The sequence below is a fragment of the Mizuhopecten yessoensis genome, unplaced genomic scaffold, assembly GCF_002113885.1.
Source record: "Mizuhopecten yessoensis strain PY_sf001 unplaced genomic scaffold, ASM211388v2 scaffold11101, whole genome shotgun sequence".
NCBI lineage: Eukaryota > Metazoa > Mollusca > Bivalvia > Pectinida > Pectinidae > Mizuhopecten > Mizuhopecten yessoensis.
Window position 1 is genome coordinate 2,252,724 of NW_018408880.1, and position 20,709 is coordinate 2,273,432.

The 20,709-nt window shown below is 34.7% G+C and overlaps 1 protein-coding gene across 1 annotated transcript; it reads left to right on the forward strand.

Annotated features, from left to right (window-relative positions):
* The first annotated feature begins 1,942 nt into the window (after positions 1-1,942).
* Positions 1,943-17,775, forward strand: LOC110465749. The gene is made up of 12 exons (XM_021521789.1): positions 1,943-2,033; positions 2,205-2,243; positions 3,689-3,768; positions 6,392-6,463; positions 7,387-7,552; positions 8,146-8,234; positions 10,057-10,128; positions 11,114-11,207; positions 13,046-13,198; positions 14,564-14,797; positions 15,742-15,879; positions 17,614-17,775. Exons 1-12 carry the CDS (start codon positions 2,000-2,002, stop codon positions 17,745-17,747), a joined length of 1,305 nt encoding a protein of 434 aa, XP_021377464.1. The 5' UTR covers positions 1,943-1,999; the 3' UTR covers positions 17,748-17,775.
* Positions 17,776-20,709: the final 2,934 nt, after the last annotated feature.

The window sequence follows — 20,709 nt, forward strand, 5'->3', positions numbered from 1 at the left end:
GAACATTTAACAATGAAGTAATAATAACAAGCTGGTAATTCAGGAATTGAACTTTTTAATTATTTTCACTCTATTTTTGTGTCATACTTAGGTCCTACTCCACCCGACAAACATAAATAAGAATGATGTTGATCATCTAAAATATAAACACAATCATAAACCTTCAAAGTGAATAAATTTGCTGCTCCTGTACAGAGTTATAACTTTCATCGAACACCCCACATCGTCAAACACGATATATTGGCTCACAAACTTCTTTGTTGACAGATGACTCAAAGTTATCAGTTTACCAATATTGGTTGTGATAAACGACATGTGTTACCATACATATAAGTGTTGTCATTTGGTATTGGTGTCTGAACATCCGATGATATATTTTCTTTGCAAAGAACTGTACTGAAAGCGCTGAACGTGGACATTGTATACGATTGCTGTTACCTCATACGGCATTTAAATGGTTGGTGTGATGATTCTAAATGAGTCAAACGTCTGATTTTGGAAAAATAAAAAAGCAGGTGTACCTTCATAGGTATACATCTGTTAAGTTGAGCTCAGTCTGTGTGATAATTCAAATTAAAGTTTATAATAATTAAACAAGACTTGTTGAAACAATTATTCACGTGATCATAAATAGTTATTTTTCAAATATATATGATCATACCTGACGCATAGTCGATTTATCTTGTACAACTGATGTATAGGTGAATAGCGAGACAGCAAATCATGGGGATATTTTGAAATATGAAGACGTTAAGTAGTGGGACATTTTAAAGATAAACACATATTCCAATTAATGGATCCCAATCGTTTCGTCCAAGTGAGCTACACAATGTTTTTTTCTTAAAATGAATCTCCTTCTGCCTTCAATACAATCCATCTATAGTGTTGAATTTTTACTTTGTCAAATGGCGCTTTTTACCATATAGGGGTAGAATCCTTTTACCAGTACTAAAATAGTATTCTTCTACTTATTTAATCTACATTATTTCTCCAATTGGGCTTCATCCTCCTTCCCCAAAGGGATCATTATCTTATACAGTGACGACGTGCACATAGCGACAGCACGCATCTTTTCACCTTCGTCAGGTCAGGTTAACATAGTGATACCATCGTTCATGCTATCATAAACGCACTAAGAAGTCATCACAACAACTCTAGGTTCGGGACATCAGAGAAGATTTGGCTTTCTTAATACCAATGTAATACTAACGCGGAATCGGATGATACAATTTGGGACAATGACCCGAATATGCTTTCTTTTGTCTCTCTATTTCCTATGGTGCTATGACACGTATAGTCAGCCTGCGTCAGACTGTGTTGTCCGAAAGGTGTGTCATTGTATAGTGTTTAAGTTGAGACAGCTAAGTGCGACGGCCTTTAGAGGTCATCGGTTAACACTGTCGCCGATGATGATTTTAGATCTTGAGAGGTCATAGAATGCTTTTTTAAACGCCATTTTCTCAATCGTGAACTATTCTGAACATATTCATCTAACAAAGGTATCAATTGCAGAAAATTAAAAATGACAGAATTCTGGATGAACACTTATTGGTCAATGGCATGTCCCAAAATCATAGCAACAAAAACAACAACAATAACGACAACAGTGAATTTGTGATGTCTGTAATGTCAATCTAACTAACAGTCCAGTTATCTTACTACGTATACACAACACTTTAAATATTTGTTTTATGACAGATTGCTTTGTCAAATTAATAACTGCTTCTTTTGTTCTGAAACGACTTCTTTATTAAATTGTTCATAACATAATGAAAGTACGAAACTGTTGGAAAAAAGAAAACATACATTTAAAGAATGAGGTATTAAACTAACAGAGCTAGCTCTAAATTGACCGTGAGCGTTTGCCACATTGAAGTATCGACACTTCCTAAGATAATACATTTCATTGGATGTCCTGTCCTTATCTCAGGTCAGGGACAGAACTTTATGACGTCTTTAAAAGTGGGTCACAAAACCATCTCTGTTGTGACCAGTCAATATGGTGCCATCAAATTACAGTCCAATTCTTAGCGGTATGTATATACTAACATCTGACAAAATAATGTTAGTTTATAGCATTTATACGTGCAGAAAACTGAGTAATCCTAACTGTTTCGTTTCTATTTGAGAGCTGTGCAATACCTGTACCTAGGATACATATGTAACTATTATATTTTACTAAGATCCATTTATTTTATTTGCAGTATTGTCGACGGTGTTGCTGTTTGGTGGAGTATTTTCAAGTAAGTTTGTTTCCAGTCTCTCCAATATTTCTACAAGATTTAAAACAATCAATCATACATGGTGAAATGTTATACTTGTTAGAGAAAGAAATTAATTTACCATGTCATTATACAATAAACGTTTTCTCTGTCTCTCTCTCTGTCTCTCTCTCTCTCTCTATATATATATATATTTCTGATCCTAGTTCATGTTTTTGCTATGCAAATTTGGCACTTATGTCGATGCATTAGCCTTTTGTTCATATCCTATTTCTCTTAGATTTCAACAGACCAAAATCTGTCAATAACAAACATAAACTAGCAGTAGAAGATTGTTCCACATTATTGCCGCATCTCAAGCACCTTTTAGAACTAAAGAACACACTCAAACCCTTCCAAATCGAATTTGATGAGACTATTGTGAGTTGGTCTGCATGCATGAATTAACTGGATAAATTTCTTATAAGCTTGTGTGTTTCTGTATATTTTTTTCTCTTTGACTGTATCACTAGTTTCCGATGTAAACGAATGAAGGTATGGATCATAACAAGTATAAATGTAATTTGCTGACCTTTTATCGAGCTTTGAAATTATTCACAGGTTCGTAGCAATGCTCCAATGAAGTACATTTCATGACCAGTAGCCCAATGAATACGCTTTTTCTTTTATAGCGAAGTGCCCTTTGATAATATTCCCCGTGGCAGCAAAAACTTTATCAAGGAAACTTCAAAAAAATCATAACTCTTTCCTCAAGCAAGTCGGGAAGATATTTTCAGTCATACGATCAAATTACAAATCTCCTCAGAGATACAACACAGGGCGCTGTGGAATAAATCACGAATAATCATGAGTTTCACGCATATCCACAGCAATTGTAAAATATATGTAACTCTGTTCAGACAATAGAACAGTAGTCATGTGACAGTCGTATGATGTTAAACAATTATCTCGTAAGATTTAGGACACACATCGAATCAAACTGTTTATCTATACTGCATCAATGATTGCTATTTGTTATATAAGTCTATTTAGGTGACAAAATACTTTACTGTACACCTAACATAAATACGTGGACTGGTTTATTCACAATAATTCACAGATATTTGGTATATACTGTTCAACACCTAAGATGATTCTGTTTTTCTTTTTTATTGGATTTATATAGAAAAACAGCACTCATAGGTGCATAATTTATTAATATTTCTTCATTTCGAGTAAAAAACAACATATTTGCACAAAACACATTATTGGCTGCAACTTCATTGCCAAGCATCTTCAACCAATCAATAGTTAATATGACATATACCGTGCCAAACATTGCGGTATACGAAGTAATCACTCTCTGTGTTGTCTTCATTTTCATACCATAGGAAAAATATCGTGAAAAAGTTTATCATTGGGGGAATAGCAAAAACTATTTGTTCATGTCTGGTTTTGACATTTTATCTTCTTTTACTGTTTTATAGATGGTAAAGTGTGTTACGAGTGTTATCATATGTCACATCCGCGGGACTGTAACAATGTAGTAGAGTGTGGTTCCCATCAGGTAAGTACTCCAAAATCTACGTCTCTGTATATGTGAACAGTCAGATTAATGTAGTCATTTGATTGATATTTCACAGGGATCAAATTATATTATAGGCGATAGCGAAGTTGACCAGTAAGATGTCTGGTCCTTGTTTGTGCATTAGATCCCTGCTGTTCGTGGCGTTATCATTAACATTGAAGCATATTTACAGCGTAAGATGTTTTTAGTAACGCTACACTTTTCAATGCAAAAGTGTCATTAACAAGCATAAAGCCGAGCACAAGGTTTTCTTTTAGGTCAGTTGTTTTGTTTCGTTAAGTTTTTGCTGTTCTTTTTATGTCGTTTAGATTTGTTTTATTTTGTTTTCCAAAAGAAAATTATGTTTGCGAAAAGAGCTGATTTTTGATTATCCTTAGATTTCCATAGGGTATAAGATTATGACAACTTAACAATTTCTATCGAACTAATGAATACAATAAATGTTCACCAACACAAACGATTACAACCAGAGGCTGCAGAGACAATGTTATCATATAGAAATTTTAAATAAAGTTAAACTTTCCTTTCAATTCGTTGTTTTTTACTAAACGGTTTAAGCAGCACATGCAAACATTGATGGCTCAATGTCCAAGTTTGTTTTGTCTTACATACATTTATAACTTGTTCACTTTGAAGATTAAATTCATGAGATAAGGTTTTACAGCACTGAATGGAATGTCAATAATTTTGATAAAACCGTTTGCATAAAAACCATATCAACTAGAACTATGAGAAGTTCTTTTTACACAACCAATAACATTTTTCTATGTGACGTTTCGATGACTAGTACGATATGTACACTGTCGCCTACATCGGACAAAGGGCAGATAAAGGAAGCCATCTGGATATGCCGCAGTGGGCAAGTTCTAAATCGAGATGAGGGGGCTCAAAGACTCTAGAACATCTATGACCAAGTGTTAACAAAGCGTAGCTGAATTGAGTCATTTCGGTACATATATAACAACTATTGTACATACGTTTCCAGCGTAGCCGAAATCGACGTCGATTTTATGGACAACTCGTACACATTTTACACCTTTGTGTGCATACGCTTCATTGGTCATTTGTCTGATGAAGGTGACAGTGTACATATCGTACTAGTCATCGAAATGTCAAATAGAAAAATGTTATTGGTTGTGTAAAAAGAACTTCTCATAATCCATACTTGCCAACCCGAGGAAAATGTTTAGAAATATCAACTAGAATGATAGCAGGTCAAAGGTCACTATATAATTTGGTTTTATGAAGTTAGTATTTGTTGCGCCGAAGTCATGTTTAAACCAAATAAAAATATAGATGTGTTTTCTGTTTCCCGACCGACCATATGTTTTCATGCCGACTCTTATACATTAAAATCAAATGTTTTTCCAACCTACCTGTCCTATTTTTTTTGTGGTTTTTTATTATTTTTTTATCTTTCATTTGTTAACATTCAGCCAAGTAGTTTAATTTCATTTTCTAACTGAAGGTAATTAGATCAGGCTAATGAAGACTCATTGATATTCTTAAATTATCTAAAATTAGATAAACAAGCATTATCGTGTAGTTTTATTCACAATGACTATCACAGATGAAAAAAACAAAACATTTTTCTCATTTTATTTGTTTATTTGAAATATTTTTAATGTTTTGATTGTACAAAAATAAGATATCTCATTCCGTGAGCAAGAGAATGATGACACAGTTTGCTTCATGCCATTAAGGATACTTTTATGCCGCCTTACACGTAATACATGTGATTTGTGTGAAATATTAAGGATATGTGCTACTTCACACATTTATCTGTGATTAGTGCGTGGTATTAAGACGTATGGTATCCAAATCTTTTTTTACTTGTGATTGGTATTTATATTACGGATAACTGCTACCTCGTTTGATTTGATATTCTTTTGAAAAGGTCATACATGTCCCGTTTAGACCTTATGTATATTTAACTTAATATGTAATTCAGTTCGTGAAATTTACTGATCAATCATTCAGTAAGACAATTTACTTTCGTTAGCCATACTGTAAGTTATGTTTCTAGAGTTAACTTCAGGTAGGTAGGTGTAATTTGCCTTACTTTAAATTTAGTGTTTATAATTTCCCTTCGTTCAGGTGTTTGTAGTGTACATTGGTTCTCCTTCAAAAATATTTTTAATCAAAACATAATACATTATAGTAATTTTTATAATAACATATCCTCAATGCAGGAGGGCTTTTTTTTCAACATACATTTTTTTCATTCAATATCAACAGACAACATATATTGTAAGTCACCTTTATTTACCTTTAGGAATGTACAAATTACCCTGTTTTGACTTTATATATGTTTAATTTACCTTATTACACCTTTAGGAATGTAGAAATTACCTTTCTTTGACTACATCATGACTCACAGATGAATAATTTGTCTTGCTTTACTTTTGAAATATGTATAATTTGACTTGCTTTACTTTAACACATGTGTAATTTACCTTGATATATACTCATAAATGTACAATTTGTCTTGCTTTACTTTAATATATGTATAATTTACCTTGATATATACTCACATATGTACAATTTATTTTGCTTTACTTTAATATACATGTATGTATAATTTACATTAATATACTTGCAGGTGTGTTACGTTAATAGGTACGTGACGAGCGACGCCCACGTCTATTATAACTCAGGCTGCTTATCATATAACGTAAGTGTCGACGACACAATTATTAAGAGGTCAGGCGGATTTGAAATTATCATAAAACACAGTGAGACAAACACTTACAGGCGAGCGACACCATTCTCAGACAGAAATAATATATTTTTTAATCACCACAAACAGCATTGTTACTAGATAATTTATTCCCGAAACGTAATCTTGTCTTAACACTTCGGTGAGAAAATGATATCACCCGCGTACATATATTGGATACACCTGTTCTGGATAAGAGGATAATATGATATATTTCCTTTCGGGATTGAGATAGTGAGGTCTCCGAAGGGGAAAGATGATTAAGTTTCCGAGGATTGCCAAGTGTTGGACAACAAAAGTCTAATTCGTTCAGGGTTCTCACCCGTCATATCCACTGCAAGGGTGTAAAACATTCGTGTCACTGATTCTGTTGAATATGTTATGTACATTACCTTCCGGGGTCTATGAATTGCTAGTTTGACGTCATCCGATTAATATAAAAGGGAATTCCCCTGTCTAAAACCTAGGGTGAGACTAATATGAATTGTTTCTCGGTTGAGAACAAAACAGAGAAATATCCAACCAAAGTAATAAGCATTTTGGTAATCTAACCCGAGGTTCTGCCGCTGGTTAAGTAAAACTTTTTCTAAAAATGTCTGGTAAGTGATGATTACAAGATAGACTCAATAATAATAATGTTTGTTTGCTTATTCGGTGTAGGGAACGCTACCATCAGGATCAATTTTCCATATCCCGTAGAACCACATATTGTATATTAACTCATTCACCTCTGAAATTTTATAATGAACTATTCCAACCATTGAATGGTAAGACTTAAAATATGTCTTCAGTGGTGAATAACTTACACTAATTCATTTCTTCAATGACAGTGTTGAATGAATATTGAAATGAATTTTAATCTAAATGCCTTTTTGTAGAGTTGTTACAGCCATCACGGACGACGGGAATCAGAACCGGCGTCAAACACCAAAGTTGACGTCACTGCTACAGGCATTAGAAGAAATAATCCAGCCAGTCATCCCGATTGTTCATCCTGCTGTCATCACGACTTTTGTAACACTAATTTGTGTGAAACTCATAAAGGTACATTTGACATCTGATACGTAGAATTGTTTAGTTCAGCAATGCACAGTTTATTGACTCATTTGCCCCGTGGAATTCATAATGGAATATTCCAACCTTTGAATCGGAGGAGTTCAAATATGTCTACAGTGGTGCATGAGTTAACTGCTTATTTCTCTAGCGTCGGACTTGTAGCAGCTAAAAAAAGTAATTATCAATGGCTTCCGTTTGCGTATTTTAAATGTAATTTGTGCATAACATCCAACTTCAAAGATTTTTTCCTCGATTCAAAATCCGGGAAATATACATAGGTATATCAAAAAGATTATTTATAAATTTCAACATTTTAAAAGTCTAAAAGTCATAACGGAAAAAAACCCAAAAAACCCCCGGTTAGTTCCAAACGTAATGGTTTAGTATGTTCTTTTTCATATCAATCAGTAAGAAAATATACAGATACTGTATACAGCTTTGAGTTGACAAGAGTTCTTATTATAAGATAAGAGATTTAATTGTGTTTTCAATAGATGTAGTAAACGGAAAGTTAAGACCTTTGTATTAAACAGTGGACGATTATATACATAAACATATGTAAATAATATTAACATTTGTAGTGAATTCAACGAAGAAGCGCTGCATGTCATGTGACAGCGTTGAGCATCTGAGTGACTGCCAGACAGTGCGAGGATGTGATGAAGACGAGGTAAGTGGAAGTGTCCTGTACTCAAAGGGTGTGGTCAGAGGGGATTAAACACATTGTAGTCAATAGAGATGCTTAATAAATAATGCATATGTCGCGAACATCTGAAAGTGCCACGAATAAAGTATTGTTTTGTTTTACCGTCAACTAATATGGCGGGAAAGTGACCTTAACTTCATGAAAGAAACAAGAAACAACTTCCAATTTAAAACGACTTTGGTTGAGGGAATTATGTATCTGTGCGTCCGTTCGCCTGTCACATTAATACATAGTTTTGTCACTCAAACGTTCTAAGACGTAAGAGTTGAATGGGATTTAAGACTTGGGAAGTTCACACAAGGTCATAAGTTCAAGGTTAGCATGTTGAAACTTTGTGAACATTGTGAGGCTGAACATCGAAAAATTAATTATTTACAAAAACATTTTTTGGTAAAGCAGTAAAAGATTCCAAACATCATAGTCATAAATTAATTTCTTCAATTTTTTATCCAAACATCACCCAAATTAATTTAACAATTAGCTATAGGGTCAAATGTAATCGATTATAGATTGAACATATGTGTTACCGATAGGGAACGAGGGAAAATCTTATAAAAAAAACACGAGAATACCGAAAAGTCGAAAAGAGAAATTTGAATTCGAAATCGATAAAACTAGTGCAGAAAATGAACAATGAAAAGGTTTACATGCAGACCGTTAAATAAGTACACGAGGAAGAAAACCAGATGTTCCGGAAGGGTAAGCGTCTTCTGTTTTATCGACGACATCCGCCATGTTAATCTAGGTCAATATGTTCATTATACTGCCCATGTCTGTAGTTATATTGTAATGACGAGTTCGATTCGATCTTTATGATTTTTTTTTATGAAAATGTGATGTTTTGTAGTTATTCGCGAATAAAATGAGACATTAATCTGTTATGGAAGGTACATCATACCCATAATATATCACAAATTAACAACGGTATTGTGTAGTTCATTTCATGATCGCCTTAATATGATGTAGTTGGATCCTTCTTTTTCAAATTGTTTTGTGCTTCCACTGAAAAAAATCAATCAGCTGAGCCCATATAGATTTTTTAAAGGACTTTTTGTTCTATCGTTGCCGTTTCTTCTAAATGTTTCGAAGGTCACATACACTCTGGCCATGTCCTTCTGTTCGTCCCAATGTTATGTGTTGTGAAGATACTATGTGCCTGGTAGGCCGTAAATACCATGTGATCCTGTGGACCCATATTGTTTTATTGACCGTTTAGTCATTATGATCTTATTGTGTGTTTGAACGTTGAGACTACTGTGCGATATTACTCATTTTACAAATTGATAATATAAATTGTATATTTATTTATTGCAAAGCGCATGAAAGTGGATTAACCTAGCAAGATATATCAAATAATATATAAAAACTTTATAAATATGATAAAATTTCACATTATCATAAGTGTAATTCTTGATTCATTTAAAAAAAAACCAGTAAATATGTTTGTATTATGTTCATTAGTGTGTCTTGTTTTTGTCCTTGTCATAACCCCAGTTCTGGCTTTGAGGACGTAACATAACATCGATTTGACTTTGATTTTCATTCAGGGTTTCAATGTGAAGCAGAAAACGATACCCTTCCAGAACATCTGCTCATATTATCCTTACACTTCCCTTGGTCCGAGTATTTATCTTTCTTTTGTTTTTATTTTGCGCTATTTATCAACAGTGCATTGAAATTACGGTGGTGCGAACGTTTCGGTATTATCTTGATTTGAAAAAAAATGTTGACGACTTAATTACACAAACTTGTAATTAACATCTTTAAGTTCCGCAATGTTTTGTAGATGTGCTATACGTCATATTACCTCCACACGTTTGGCGAAAAACGATTTCGACTCGGATGTATGAGAAACAATGTAAGTACAAATCAAAGGCCAATATTCCAATGGATAATTCAGAGTAAATATTTAAATTCATCTCGAAAGTTAAGGTAGGTTACATTTTAATGTTTAAATCAATGAAAAATATAATTATGGAATAATTATTTCCTATTCAAATACAAGTAGATCAAGCATACGTATTTTATATTGACATTTCTATAATTGTTTTATTTAAAGTCATACAGAGATATTCTCTTTACCTTTTACAAGATATCCTTTTGTGTCACGCAGACATGTAATCACTCCAAGTAGCGATGCATAATATATGTTTTTTCAACGATATCTGCTGTTTCCGAGGGCTATACAACCATAGTGTATTAATTCAGTTCCTGACGGCTATCGCTAGTCGTATCACACGAATACCGTTAAGCAAAGACACTTGGTTATCCGGTATATATATATATGTTAATTACCTTAACAATTATTCATATCAATGGTATCGCTTAACTTAATTAACGTTATGCTTGGTAGTTTCAAAGATAAATTATTTGTTTAATTAAATACAATTTAAACCTATATCAAGTGAAGACAATTCGGATCTCTTACTTCTGGTTGATTTGGGTCTTTACTTTCAAATGAAACGCAGATCTGTGAAAATTATTTTGCATGAATTTGAATCACTTATTTCAAAGGTTTATTTTGAAAAAAATAAGTAATTTCAAATGTTTTCATATGTCTTTTTCGATTCTAGTTTACTCTGTGTAACACCTGGCAAACAATTTTGTTTTCTTCAAAATATCCGTTTTCATTTGGAATACTATTGTCGATGCTTTTGGCAATTATTGCTTTTTAATCATTAGGATATTCATCAGTTTCATGATTCGATAATTCTAGCATCATAATGTAACAGACTTATAGAAACATTGCTGAAAGTGTAAAAGAAATACAATTCCGACATGACAATTATCATTTCGGTCAGCTGGTCACCACTGTTATGTTCTGTTTCTAATTATTCCAATAGACATGCAATCAGGGTGGAGCAGTGCACATTGGCGAGACACAATTTTGTTCGAAATGTTGCATAGGTGAAAACTGTAACAGAGAATTATGTAAAGGTGAGTTGTACTTTTGTGTTACTCGTCATATAAATCGGTTGAAATGAATACTAAGTTATATCAATCTGCGTAAACTATTATATTATGTAAAATTATTTTTCATGTATAACTGTTATATTATGTGAAATACATTTTACATGTTTAATTGTAAATTATAATGTCGGAAATTCATTGTGAGCGTCTCTTATATTCTGTTGAAATTAAATCCTATTAATATGTGACTAACATTATCTGTAAATGTTTAATTTTGTCTCAGGGTACTTAGGTTCAGTAATAAATAATTATTACCCCGGTATAGCACGATTCGCTTGCAGTATTGTTACCCATTATAAAGATATACAAAGCAACCACTACTTCTTCTGTCGCCTCTGCAACCTGAACAAAATCATGTGGCTTTGAATGCAGAAAAAACTCATACCTTTCTGATTGGTTGATTTTGAACCATATATCAAAACATGTGACAATATTACACTTCGTATATTCATCGATTCTTTTTTTCATATTGCATTGGTAAAACTCGTATATCATTGTGAATGTTTTGTGGTATCAAATCATAAAAAGACTATGTAGTTATCCGTTTTAAAACACATTTTCTTTCACTTTAATGTAAAAGCTATGGAATTTATATATATTTCCATGTACTCGAATAATTACTACTTGGAATGTGAATACATGCTTTACTGAACAAAAAAAGAAACGCACAATTAAATTATGCAATCAATAGCCTATAATAATTTGGGAAATTTGTTCAAAATGTTATATCAATATGAAGGGACAAGTCTACTCTTTACAATACTGTAGAAGAAAAGTCTGTGTGACGTCACTCGTGTCATCAGTAGTTACTCAAAGTGGGATACCCGCGAAAAACAAATTGACACTTCAGTACCTGGTGTGGTCACCTTTTGCACGAATCCCTGCACGGATTCTCCTATGCATTGAATTCATGAGAACATTTATTCGCCTTAAGGTAATGTTGTTCCATTCTTGTGTTAATGCTGTGATCAACTGGGCGCGGTTAGTTATTTTTTTTGACGTTTCCTAATACGCCTGTCCAGCTCATCCCACAGATGCTCAATGAGAGACATGTCGGGGCTATATGGGGGCCATTCCAGAGGCTGAACGTTGTTTGCCGTGAGAAAATCACGACAGACTATGGCAACATGCGGTCGAGTATTGTCTTGCTGGAAAATGAGGTTATGACGTCTGAGAAGTGGAAGGACATGTGGTTGGAGGATTTGGTCTCTGTATCGAACGGCATTGAGGTTTTGATCCAGGACTACTAAGGGGGATTTTACTACATGGGAGATGCCTCCCCAAACCATTACAGAAGCCCCGCCGAATCTATCGCGTTCAACCACGCATGCGTCGGCGAAACGCTCACCGCGTCTGCGATATTCCCTTTTTCTTCCGTCTGAGCGATACAGACAGAATCTAGACTCGTCGGTGAACATCACACGCCTCCATCGACGCATCCCAAACCTATTCAGGCCATGTCTGTGCATCCAGTCAAGACGCACTTGCCGCCTCCGTGGTGTCAGAGGTGGCCCGACAAAAGGTCGGCGCGCAATGATTCTCTCGGCACGCAAGCGGTTCCTGGCAGTTTGAGGACTAATGGGTCTGCCATGAGTACCTAAGGTATGCGACGCAGTCTCTACAGCAGTCTTGAATCTGTTGTGCAAGTGCGACAATCGAATCGCCCTGTCTTGTCGTGCGGTCGTTACACGCAGACTTTGTGCGTTTCTTTTTTTGTTCAGTATATATGTACTCGAAAAAATAACTACTTGGAATGTGAATACATGCTTTTAGTTATGCTATTGTGTCTGGTATCGATGTTTCAGATGCAGCCACCCCTCCCCCGATCACTACGCCCGGTACCACTACGCTTGTCTGTGAGGACGATCCTAATCGTCCTTGTATTCCTAGTCTTTTACCGACTATCTGTGCAGATTCCGTGTTCAGGAATTTTTGCATGAAATCGTGTGGGTTGTGTGGTAAATATGTTTTCCCACTTTCGTAGGTAAACAATACTGTGATATAGCGTATACTGTTTCTCGTATTTCAATCAAGAATATTAACACATGTCAAATAAAAAGTAATACCTCGTCAGAATTCCATAATTTCAGAAACGCTTAATTCGGGTTCCGCCTCCACATCCATTGGTTAATGATTGTTTTTTCTTTTTGATGATTCATCATTCCCCGTGGTTAACTTGTCGTATAAAGTTTGATCTCTGAATTCGACACTGTGTAATCGGTGCGGTACTTAGTATGTTATCGGCGCGACACTTAGTGTGTTGGCGGCACGGTACGTTGTATGCTGTCTGTGCAGTACATTGTGTGTTGTTGGCCGAGTACAATTTGTGTTGTCGGCGCAGTACATCGTCTGTTGTCGGCGGGTTACATTGTATGTTTTCTGAGCGTTATATTATGTTTTGTCGGCGGGTTACATTGTATGTTGTCTGTGCCGTACATTGTATGTTATCGGTGCATTACATTGTTGTTGGTTTGGTACATTGTGTTCTGTTTGTGCAGTACATTGTGTGTTGTCTGTGCAGTACATTGTGTGTTGTCTGTGCAGAACATTATGTAATCGGTGCAGGACATTGTGTGTTATCGGTGCAGTACATTGTGTGCTGTCTGTGCAGTACATTGTGTGCTGTATGTGCAGTACATTGTGTGTTATTGGTGCAGTACATTGTGTTATCGGCGCAGTACATTTTGTGGTGTATGTGCAGTACATTGTGTGCTGTTTATGTAGTACATTGTGTGTTGTCTATGGAGTACATTGTGTGTTGTCTATGCAGTACATTGTGTGGTCAGCGCAGTACATTGTGCGTTTTCGGCGCAGTACATTGTGTGTTGTCTATGCAATACATTGTGTGCTGTTTATGCAGTACATTGTGTCTATGCAGTACATTGTGTGGTCAGCGCAGTACATTGTGCGTTATCGGTGCAGTACATTGTGTGTTGTCAGCAAAGACAACATATTTCAATTTGTTTCGAACAGATAACAATAGGAATGAGCAAGACTATACAAAATAAATAAAAATTAAAAACTTAAACATGCTTAACAACACAAAATGACGTTGGCGAAACAATGGGTTTTGTCGGCGTTTTAATAGGTGTATCATCACTTTGTTTTATGGGTTATGGTTATATCATGTTCTCTATATTTCGAATGGTTATGTATTGACAAGCATACATCTTTGACTTTGGAATAACAACTAATCTCGATTATGACGTCAAGTTTAAATTACAACATCTCAACATATATATATCCATTCTTGAAGACACTAATTGTATAAGCATGACAGTTAACCGGTATAAGTGGATGTACATTACTTTTCATTTTTACAGGTGGTGGTTTTATTGGACAAACGTCTCCAGGTGTTACCACTTCTATTACGTCTGCCCCAGTTTCTACCACAGCTCCGGTTGTTACTACTGTGGTCACAGCTATGACGTCATCAACAGCTGCGACAACTGGTTGTCAGGACAGTAACCAGCAGTCCTGCGCTTTCGAAATACTTCCTATCGTATGCTTCGATGATATTATGAAGTTTTACTGTCGAAAATCTTGCAACATATGCGGTAAGGTTACTCATAAACATGAAATAACGATTGTCAGGATAGGACTTGCCATTCACAATCTAAAAATTTGAATTTATCAAATTGATCTCTTGTCCAGATTGGAACGCTCGGGGGCTCTGTCTTTTCTTCCTCCCTAAATTATTCATTGTGGATCAAAAAGTTGTCTTAGTGTGAATGTTACTGCAAATATATATTATGCAATACCTAAGAACTTACCTGTTAATGCTATTCTTACTTATATACCTACCCATCCTTGTTATTGTTTCTTCATGCATACCAACTTGCCTGTGTATTAATTATTTGTTGATATATATATGTATTAACAAGTGCCGCTCGATTTTTTTAAAATCCAATTAATCAATTAGTGTCACTAATGAGTCTTAAGCTGTAAGGTGCAGTGGTGTTTTTTTTTTATTTTTTTATACTGTATCCACAGATAGCTATTTTTAGTCAATATTTTATTCTCTGTAGATTACAAACTATAGAGAAACATATTAACCTGGTACTTTTTTCATTATGTAAGTCAAACAATCACAATCTATATCATTCATAACACGGAGGACAAATATAATTAAGGATTATTCTTGTACATAGTGTTTTCAAGGTACCTAAATGTTTGGAATTCATTGTTAAATTTGAATATAGTTCTATGATGCAGAAGACCCTTCAGACATTCACTTTCCTATGTTAACTTTTAATCTCTATTGTCTACAATATTCACTGAAAAGTTCAATTGTAGTTGTTGATCTTGAAGGCAGTCAGAAAATAGAATCGTTGTCTGCATACTGCAGTCACTGTAGATCAAACATTATTCTTTAATATAATGATTGGTATAAAAAGAGCTATTTAAAATCATATTTCGTTGGGCTATTGTCCTGGGAAATGTCAGTGCAAGCTCTAAAGTTAGCGGCTTTAATATGTAGTACTCTTTTACTATTTTACAGACTTGGTGGTTCCACCTACCTCTGCCTGTGTTGACACGCATCCAACTCAATGTAATAACCAAACAATGTTGACGAGTATTTGTGCGGATAAAGAGTTAGCCGACCTATTTTGTCAAAAGAGTTGTGGAATGTGTCAGGGTAAGTCATTACTCCAGTATCGTTTGTTAGAATTTCAATTATTTTTGCACTGTACTAGAAGCATTCAAGCCCGTTATTAAGAATAGCCCTAGCCTACGAGAGCTTACGCTGTGGGTTACATAACAAATGCTCTCCGAATATAGGTATCCATTTTTGAGGTGAACCATCATCCATTCTTTTGTATTTGGTTTTTTTCTTCAGATTTTCTTTATACAATGCAAACTACTTTTGTAATAGCTGAAAATCTCACACACACTAATTTCGCTTCCACTTTCACAAAAAAAACAATAATTGATTGGAGTAAAGAGCATGTGTTGTCAGCCGCAAATGTCAATATATGTATAGTAATAGCTAAACAATATTTTGTTGTCTTATGGATAAGAAAAATGTATACAAAACAACTCATTTTCGTATGACTTTACCTCTTTCGAGGACGCAAAACCATAGACAAATTGAGGAAAAACCTCCTTGTTGATCGAATTTCATTGTATTTCATAAAATGATCTTAAGAGGCGATTTATATGGCAAGCTTGCATAATTGAGGATTTTTCTCTGTGTCTGTTTCTTGTGTATCAACAAAAAGAGCTTGCTCCGAATATCATGACTTCTGTGATATATGTCGATTGTTGACGGACAACCGTACCCCACAGTGTTTCCGCGGAGCCAAGTGCTTAAGGCGTCTGACATTCTGCTTTCACTAGCCCTCCTCCACTGGGTCGCGGGTTTGAGGCTTACGTGGGTCAGTCGCTAGGTACTGACCGTAGGTCGGTGTTTTTACACCGTCCTTAAATGACCAGAGCTGTTAATAGGACTTGAAACACAAACAAACAAACAAAAGTTTCCAAAGTTGCGGCTTGATAAAGACTATAGACAATTTTTATGGTCACCATCAGGATCTCGCAGGGAAATAAATATTCTATCTCTTTGTGTGATATGAAGGTCGATGCTTTTTACAACGCATTAGAGTGACTTGTGTTTTTTTGTCACTTCCCCAGTTATCGTTGAGAGGACGTGACATTACTTGAGTTTGACCTAGATTTATATGGTGGTTGTCATCGATGAAGCTGAAAACGCTTACCCTTCTGGTACACCTGGTCTTATTTTCTTGCACTTTTTCCAGGGTCTCAATGTAAATCTCTCCTTTGTCAATATTTACCCTAGTATTATTGATTTTGAGTTAGAATTGTGGGTTTGTTACACTTCGGTATTTTTTAATTTATTTTTTTATGGCACATCTGTAAGGTGACACTCAATGTGGCCTCTAATGGACTCGATTGTTTTTTAATTGATATTAAGTCGTACCATTTGGTTACATATGAACGTATGTACACATTCAAAACTGAGTGGATTTGTTTTAAATGGTCGGAAGTTAGAGCACAGCATGACAATTTGACGGAAAAAAACCCGACTTGCGATATATACATATTGGAATTCCGTTAAATTCTATGATTCATGATGAAAACAAGTTATATGTCGAATAGGTGATTTCAATTAAACGTTTGGTATGATTATAAACGTAAAGATATTGATATGATGTTTTTTTTTCTTAAATTCTGTTAGAAACTCAAGAATACATACCTAAATAGTTTGACCATTTATGTTGCCTTCAACAATAGGACCGAGAACCAAGTGCTGCGAACAAAATAAAAAAATGAACAATCGAATTTATCAATAACGAAACACATGAACTTTCATTCTGATAAGGATATTGAATTGTAGAAGTTTCTGTTTTAGGAGCTACCTCTCCCGCTACAACAACGTGCAAAGACGACGACACAAGATGCTTCAGTATACCGTTTTTGAGCATGGCGTGCTCCGACCCCAACCAGAAGCATCTGTGTAGACAGAGCTGTAGTGTTTGCACATAATAAACATAATAAAAGCCATTAGATCAAAGCGTTATGGTGGGTTCTTTTTCAGCGAAATCTAAACTATGATTGCAATCCATCTGGAGAACTTTTATTGATACTCCGAATTTAAAATCAATGTATCCTTCTTAAAATTCTGTGAAATATGAAACTAGACACAGAACGTTCTATATAATGTTCCCATTTTAGTAAAACTAATAGGAAAAAGGAAAGATTTTTCCGTCATTGATTTTTAAATCTCCGTTGTCAAATAGATGTGAAACAAGCTTTAATTTAAAGTGATGCTAGCCAAGTGTTCGCTTCGTATATACTCAACTATATGCTCTCACGGCTGCTTTCATTAACGGCTCACAGAACAGGATTCCTCCAACCAAAAGGATGAACGCTAGAGATATGCACACCGACTCATCACCCATAACAAATATCGGTATCTTACCCATTTCTATCCCAATGTTTAGGGCAGTAATTGATTCTTTCTTAAAACGGATTTGTGCACACTCTCCATCATAAATCGATATCCGTAATTTCCAATTCTAATAGTTTTGATTTCAGTCAGGCGAATCCAAGTGTTGGAAATAAACTGGACATTTAATAACCCTCTTATCTCTGACTAGGGTCTTCAAATGGTTCGGGAAAGTTTAGCGCGCTTTCTTATTTGGCGCGGTTTTCAAAATGGCAGGAAAACACCCAGTGACCTCAAGGGATCCCGTACTTTTGAGGTTTCCCGTACTGTTGAGCGGGGCTAGCGGGTTGGGGTGGGGGGCAGTGGCCCAATCACTTTACTATTTATGATATCTCCCCCTCAGACATATATTAAAGCCCCACAGATCTGCATCATAATTTGAATTAAAATATGCTAGTTCTGCCTTTTGGCTCAAATAAGCCATAATCAAAATTTCTAATACAGTACATTTCACCTAATATCACGTCTGTTAATGTCACTTTTCGGTTATTATCATGTTTTTTTGATGAACCGTTTTTCCTGCTATATAATCTATTCAATTCAATTCTTTTATTATCATTGATTTTATGTCGATTTCTCTTAATATCACTTTATTTTGGCCACTATCACAAAAAAAATACAGGTAAATGGTGGTAAGGATTCATGATAAATGCCATGGGGACCTTCTGTCACACCCTGTACGCATTATGTAAACAATGCCTCGGCCTAACAGGGTATTTTTTACACCTGGCTGACTGTCAAACAATAGGTTACACCTGGCTGACTGTTAAACAAAAGGTTGACTTACATACTTGTTAACATGATATTCACCTGTGGTTGGGGGAGCTAGCTTATAGGACAGTCTAACATCTGTGAACTTTTCTAATGCCAAGTGTGATGTATTCTTTCAACTAATTATAACATGTGTAACTATCTTCGATTACACACTTGCAGCAAATATCTAAGGAAATTAACCTATAAAAAGATGTTACTAGCCAAAGAACAGCATATATATCAAGATATAGGTAAATATTTACCAAGTATCATGTTTACAATTGAATTTGATGCAGAATACCAGCCAAACACTTGTATGCCTACATCACTACTGCAGTAAACAATCATAATTACAATCGTACTGATCGTCATTTTGCTACTAACTATATGAAATGTAACTGCATACTGAAATGAAATACAAATAATATATTTATTTCTATACTTATTTACTTATATCTATATTTCAACTAGGGTAAAGAACAAGGTTAGTTACAAAATATCAATCTTCTTCGTAGAGCCACATCACTTAGGCATTTGACTAAGTTCACTTCCGTTTTTGAGGGCTAAAAAACATCAGAAAATATGTATTCTGTTTATGTCATGTTTCTGTTAATATCATGTTTTTCTCTGACAAATGGGAAGTGATATTAAGAGAAATCTACTGTAATCACATATAGTTAATATAATAAAATCAGAGTTATAGTCGTAGTTTTATGTGTACATCTTGTGTACACTGGTTACTTCAGAAGAGGAATTAATTTATTCGGATTTTGAAGAAACCAAAACATGTTTTGAATAATCGAAGAATTTGAAACGAAATTTGGTATGTTTTAAGCGTGAGAATCATTTTGTAACGCCCGAAGATTAAAAATATAAGACATGTACTGTGATTTTTGAATGTGGTGATTATTCTTAAAGAATGATTAGAAAACTGCGAAGGTTGATATAAATTGAAAATCAAAGAGCATTAGTTACACTATCATTTGTTTTACAGTTGATGAATATAATTTACATTTGACTCTATATCTATGAACTCAAAAACACGCATTTATAGGTGTAACATAGACAATAATTCAAACACGATTAGTAAAGAAATTTACTCATCAATATTTTCATGAACGCGACGGTGATAAATTATTTGTGTTTATTAATTGTAAATCACAAACTCCCAGTAATTCCTTTATTTTATTCTTTTTATGATTAAACTTTTAGTAAAACGAAACATAACCATTTGATGAAGAAACATTTAAATATATAGCCCTAAAAACGTAAATATCTAAATATATAGCCCTAAAAACGTAAATATTTAAATATATAGCCCTAAAAAAGTAAATATGTAAATCATGCTCAACTCAATATCTTATGCGAAAAAATAAAAATAAAAGTTTGGCTGGATAGCGTCAGTGGCCGGCCCCCATCCCCCATCCCTCTCCCGAGCATCGAACTCTCCTCCTCTTCCTGATACTAGTTTTAAAACCAAATAATGATTTTACAAAGTAACCACACGACTGAGCCAGCTCGGCTTGATGCGTCGACATTTACTTATATAAACCAAGTAACGTCTATTTATAGCACTGTAGGCGTTAACATGCTATAGCAGGACGAAGGGAGATAACTGATGTGTAAACCACTCCATAATGTTCAAATGACACCATTTCATGTCTTACTTTTATACTATAGAATGCTAATCAGTCAAAAGAGAATATGTATCAATATTTTGAAACGTTATCTGCTTTCATATACCTT

Excerpts from the sequence above, each read along its gene's own strand:
- LOC110465749 (XM_021521789.1), top strand. The coding sequence starts at position 2,000 with ATGGTGCCATCAAATTACAGTCCAATTCTTAGCG. Across the intron at positions 3,769-6,391 it reads TAGAGTGTGGTTCCCATCAG|GTGTGTTACGTTAATAGGTA; the intron begins GTAAGTACTCCA and ends ATATACTTGCAG. Across the intron at positions 7,553-8,145 it reads TTTGTGTGAAACTCATAAAG|TGAATTCAACGAAGAAGCGC; the intron begins GTACATTTGACA and ends TAACATTTGTAG.